Source organism: Notothenia coriiceps, unplaced genomic scaffold (assembly GCF_000735185.1).
Source record: "Notothenia coriiceps isolate Sejong01 unplaced genomic scaffold, NC01 NC01_scaffold00030211, whole genome shotgun sequence".
Classification (NCBI taxonomy): Eukaryota; Metazoa; Chordata; class Actinopteri; order Perciformes; family Nototheniidae; genus Notothenia; species Notothenia coriiceps.
This window is the reverse complement of record NW_011362912.1, coordinates 148,091-153,471: the sequence shown is the minus strand read 5'-3', so window position 1 is coordinate 153,471 and position 5,381 is coordinate 148,091. Positions and strand designations below refer to the sequence as shown.

At 43.3% G+C, this 5,381-nt stretch overlaps 2 protein-coding genes across 2 annotated transcripts in view; both read left to right on the top strand.

Moving 5' to 3' along the window:
* The window catches only part of ermp1 (endoplasmic reticulum metallopeptidase 1), a 119,130-nt gene that overhangs the window by 108,541 nt on the left and 5,208 nt on the right, over positions 1-5,381 (top strand). The window contains exons 13-18 of the mRNA XM_010787211.1: positions 1,060-1,131; positions 1,226-1,395; positions 1,497-1,578; positions 1,854-1,987; positions 3,064-3,235; positions 4,074-4,140. Of these exons, the coding sequence (XP_010785513.1) occupies positions 1,060-1,131; positions 1,226-1,395; positions 1,497-1,578; positions 1,854-1,987; positions 3,064-3,235; positions 4,074-4,140 (697 nt within the window). The remainder of the gene's footprint in view (positions 1-1,059; positions 1,132-1,225; positions 1,396-1,496; positions 1,579-1,853; positions 1,988-3,063; positions 3,236-4,073; positions 4,141-5,381) is intronic.
* Positions 1,065-3,327, top strand: LOC104959316 (disintegrin and metalloproteinase domain-containing protein 9-like). Its single transcript, XM_010787183.1, has 5 exons — positions 1,065-1,131; positions 1,226-1,395; positions 1,497-1,578; positions 1,854-1,987; positions 3,064-3,327. Exons 1-5 carry the CDS (start codon positions 1,069-1,071, stop codon positions 3,248-3,250), a joined length of 636 nt encoding a protein of 211 aa, XP_010785485.1. The 5' UTR covers positions 1,065-1,068; the 3' UTR covers positions 3,251-3,327.

The following is a 5,381-nucleotide window of genomic DNA, read 5'->3' as shown; positions in this document are numbered from 1 at the left end:
AACATTTGTTCAGTTAAACAATGTTTGTTTTTTTCTGATAACCAGACATATTTTAGTTATTTTCTGCTATCAAGATACTTTTAGTTACAGATGTAGCACTTCATTTCAGACTCCAGTTTACAGCTTCCTGCCTACGACCTGCCAAAGACCAGTATAGAGGAATGTTAAGCCCTCCCACTATTTTCCTAGAGGGCGTTGCCAGATTTTCAATTTCAGGTTTTAACCAGGAGATGGCGCTTCATTCACAAATACAGAAAGACAAGTTTCATGGACTTTCAGTTGTGTTTTGAAGAGCATTTGAACACATCAATATTTTAGATCAACTAAAGTATATCTAATCTTGTAATTCAATAATATATAGTCTTTATATATTAAATAATCATAATTATAATTTAAATGTTTACATTACACTTCTTTATTTGNTCATCGGTGTGGCGGGACCCCGTGTGAGCTGACACGGGCGGTAGGTGCGCCGCGTGTGGGGGGGCTCGCAGATGGGGGGTGCTGCAGCCTCAGGACCCCCCCCTTCCGCGTCAATTCGCGATGTCTCGATGTCTCGCAACCCCACGCAGCAACCAGGAAATGACACCAAGTAACACAGCTCACACTGTCAGCATCGCTCACAGCAGCTAGCCGCCACGTCCCCGCCAACACGGCACCCAGACCCCACGGCAGCATTCTCATCTGTTTGTCATTACTGGTGCCATTTTCTGGTTGCCTAAGGCCATTGTAACACATAATCACTGATGTTCCGCTGTAAGCGGTGGTGGACTCATCAGAACAGAGTGGGCAGGCGACCAATCCCAGAGCCACAGTGGGCCCTCTCAGGGGAGGGGGAGGCAGGAGCCTCCAACCAAGGCCGTTTGGAACAAGGCATTTAGGACAGAGAGTGATACTATACAGAGATGCTGTATGAGAAACCAATGTGAGTTTGGAACATTGAATAATTTAAATCTATTCTAGTAGACCTCAACAATGGAATTATAATTAGTAGAAATAGCCATGTCATGGGACCTTTTAAGTTTGGTGTGAACATTTTTGTCCTTTTTTTTTTTTCAGTATAATTATATGAATAAGAACGAGACAGCAGTGAGGGAAGAGATGGTTCACCTGGCCAACTTTATAGACAGCGTGAGTACACACACACACAAGCTTGTGGATGCATATGTAGTATTATTGTTGTCAATAGCATAGAAAGTGGCATGAATGTGTGTGTGTCGTTCAGATCTACATACAGCTGAATGTTCGGGTGGTGCTGGTTGGTCTGGAGATCTGGACTCAGCAGAACCTGATCAGCACCGAGGGGGGAGCCGGAGAGGTGCTGAGTCGCTTCACCCAGTGGAGAGAGAAAGACCTGGTCCCTCGCCGCCGCCATGACTCAGCACAACTCATCTTGTTAGTATACACACGCACACACACACACACACACAAACATACAGGAGTCAATATTGAGGATATTGGTGATGATGATGATGTTGATGATGATGTCCTTGCAGGAAGAAGAGTTTCGGGGTAACAGCAGGGATGGCTTTCGTCTCCACAGTCTGCTCCAGGAGTCACGGGGGCGGGATCAACGCGGTACGCTGCTGATTACTTTTCTCTTCTGACTGGCTGACACCTGTCTGTCTTGTGGCATTTAAATCATATAGAACAGTTTGTAGATTAAGGGGTGGGAAATCTCTACGCAGTTGACCAATCCCAACAGAGCCGGCCAGCTAGCCAATCAGAGCGGACTGGACTCTGGTTTCAGACAGAGGGTGAAAAGAGGTGCTGCAGCACAGGCAGTACGAGAAAAATAAAGAGCTTTTTGCTCTCTCTCTTTCCGTCCACCTTTCTCTGTCTTCTCTCTGCAGTTTACCAATAACAACATTCCCTCGTTTGCCTCCATCGTGGCTCATGAACTGGGCCACAACCTCGGGATGAACCACGACAACGGGCGCTCCTGCACCTGCCCCACCGGCGCCTGCATCATGAACTCTGGAGCCACGTAAGACACAACAACACACAGACAGACAGACAGACAGACAGACAGACAGACAGACAGACAGACAGACAGACAGACAGACAGACAGACAGTGGGATGGGACTCTGATTCTTAAATCTGTATTCTGTCGAAAAAAATGAAAAGCATTGAATCAATATCAGAGATCCTGTCTTATGACAACCACAGGAGGCTGTACTCCTTGGAAATGAAAGAACACTTACTTCTCTCCTCTCTCTTATTCCTTTTTTCTTTCCATTCTTCTTCCTCCTTTTCTCATTACTTCCTCCTCTTCCTTCTCTTCTTCCTGTTCTTCCTCCTCCTCTCCCTAAAGGCCCTGACACACAACAGTCGGCGTCGGCATCGGCGAGTTCTCTGGTGACTGCTTGGTGTATCAGGGCCTTTACTCCTTCTCCTTCCATTCTTCCTTATCTTCACTTCTCTCTTCATTTGACTTATCATCATCCTCTCTCTTCATCCTCCTCCCTTTACCTTCTTCTCCTCATCCCCCTCTTCTCATGTTTTCCTCCTGCTCACCTCTCCCCTCTCCTGCTCCTCCCATGCTTCCTCTTTCCGCCTCTCCTCCCCTCCTTCTTTAATCTACTCCCCCTTTTCTTCCTCCTTCTCTCCTTTTGCTGCCTCCACATTTTACTCCTCGCCTCTCTCTTCCTTCTCCTTCTCCTGCCCTTACACCTCCTCACCCCTTCCTTCCTCTCCTTTTTCCTCATCTCTTTCCTCCTCTCTCCAAAAGACATGTAGACATTCACTGGAGTATCCTCCATGCATACTTTGTTTTAAGGCAGGTCAAGATTGGGGTGTATGTCAGCAGAAAGAGGGAGGTGGAGGAAAACGTTGAACCGGTTAATATCTGTGTTACCATGGTGAAGTCCAGACTCCAGACTGATGGTAGACTTCAGTTGATATAGAAGTTCTGGAGATCTGGACACATTCCAGCAAGTTGTAATTAATGTGTTTGTGGGTGATGTGTGTTTTAATGCGAGTACACTGCAAAGATAGTGACAAATAAAAGTTGATTTCAAAAATCAAAGAATCTCTCGTCCTCGTCCTCTTCCTCCCTGCAGAGGATCCAGAAACTTCAGCAGCTGTAGTGCTGATGACTTTGAGAAGATGATCTTGTCGACGGGGGGAACGTGTCTCTTGAACGTCCCTCGTCCTGACGAGGCCTACAGCGCCCCCTTCTGTGGTAACAGGCTGGTGGACATGGGGGAGGAGTGTGACTGTGGCTCAGAGAAGGTGTGTGGCTCATAGTCCGAAAAAAAACTCTGCAGTGTATACGTGAATATTCTCTGTGATTTACAAGTTATTCATTTGTGATCAGGGTTGGGAAGGTTACTTTAAAAATGTATGTCGTTACAATAATCGCCTGTAAAAAATGTTTTATCAGAAACCTCATCTTAGTATCAAAATATAAAAGTAAGGTAACCTGATTACTTTCCCTTACTACTAGATTTCCTCAATACCAAATACATCGAAGAGAAAAGATATACTAACAAAATGTTTCTTTACCTCAGTGTTATTAAGACAACAGAACACTGTAACCAAAAGGAAGAAATCAAGATATTTAGGATCAAAAAGGATTTGATTGATAGTAAAAGCTGCCTTTCATGAAGCATATTCAGGCAGCAGCCTATACACAAACAAAGAAATACGTGAGCACATACTACTGTTTAAAAAAGCAGAAATAAAATCTGAGCTGACAGAAAATGCTCCTTTTTAGTTTAATACACACAGTTAAGCTCTAACACACTATTCTTTGAACATATAGGTTCACCTGCTGAATTAAAAACAGAACAAATGAAGCAAAGAAAGTGAAAACCATAAAGCAGATTCAGGCAGTAGTCGTATAGATTCACACTTAAAGTATTAGCCTACAGAACAGTACAGCTTATAGAGAAGAGATAACATCTGATAGGTGTTGGTAACACTGTAATCCTGCTAGTATTCCTTAATAATTAGAAATGTAACAGTAATCTGATTACGTATTTTTTTATGTTACTGTAAAGGAATACAGTTACCTTTTTTTGTGTCCTGCTTATGTTACCCTGTCACATGTAATCTGTTACTCCACAAGCCGGGTTGTGATAAAGAAAACACCACAGAGGCTGCAGGGAAACAGGGAGTGCCCCACACAATTGTTAGTGAGGAGGGGCAACAGTGTGGTTACTGCTGCACAAAGGCTATCACCTCCTCCAAATCACTATGGCTGCGTCTCACTTCTCTTATTTTTCATTTCCTCGCTCCTCGGGCTCTGTATCACCGGAAGTTGATTTGTCTGCGCCATCTTGAGTAGCAGTGGCCTTATTTTTTCCGGAGGGTCGAGGAGTGATAACGGAGGAGCGATAATCGAGAAACTACCAGGCCATCCTCCGGTGAAATCCTCAGACACTCGCCCCGCCCCCTNCAGAAACAAAATTGTAGACCTGCACCAGGCTGGGAAGACTGAATCTGCAATAGGTAAGCAGCTTGGTGTGAAGAAATCAACTGTGGGAGCAATTATTAGAAAATTCTAATAATTGCTCCCACAGTTGATTTCTTCACACCAAGCTGCTTACCTATTGCAGATTCAGTCTTCCCAGCCTGGTGCAGGTCTACAATTTTGTTTCTGGTGTCCTTTGACAGCTCTTTGGTCTTGGCCATAGTGGAGTTTGGAGTGTGACTGTTTGAGGTTGTGGACAGGTTTATTTTATACTGATAACGAGTTCAAACAGGTGCCATTAATACAGTTAACAAGTGGAGGACAGAGGAAGGCTCTTAAAGAAGAAGTTACAGGTCTGTGAGAGCCAGAAATCTTGAAAAAAATCCAGAAAATCACATTGTCTGATTTTTAAAGAATTTATTTGCTAATTATGGTGGAAAATAAGTATTTGGTCACCGAGAAACAAACAAGATTTCTTGTTTTTCTTGTTTCTGCATTTTTTTTCTTTCTCATTTTGTCTCTCATAGTTGAGGTATGCCTAGGATGAAAATTACAGGCCTCTCATCTTTTTAAGTGGGAGAACTTGCACAATTGGTGGCTGACTAAATACTTTTTTGCCCCACTGTATATATATATATATAGTCTTAAAGTTTTCCACTGGCTTTTAATCCTAGTTGAACATAACATTTTGATATTTGTATGTGTTTCTATATGTTTCTAGTTATTGTGCTTTTTATCTTGTTTTGAATGATCGTTTTATTATTTTACTCCCATTGTGTTATTTTATATTTGTTCCCCTTTACAGCACTTTGGTCAACTGAGGTGGTTTTAAATGTGCAATAGAAATCAATAAAGATTGAGATTGAAAGTTACAACCGGCCCTTTGAGTGCAACCATAATGCTAATGTGGCCCGCGATGAAATTGAGTTTGACACCCCTGCTCTAAGGACATACAGGCAGGGG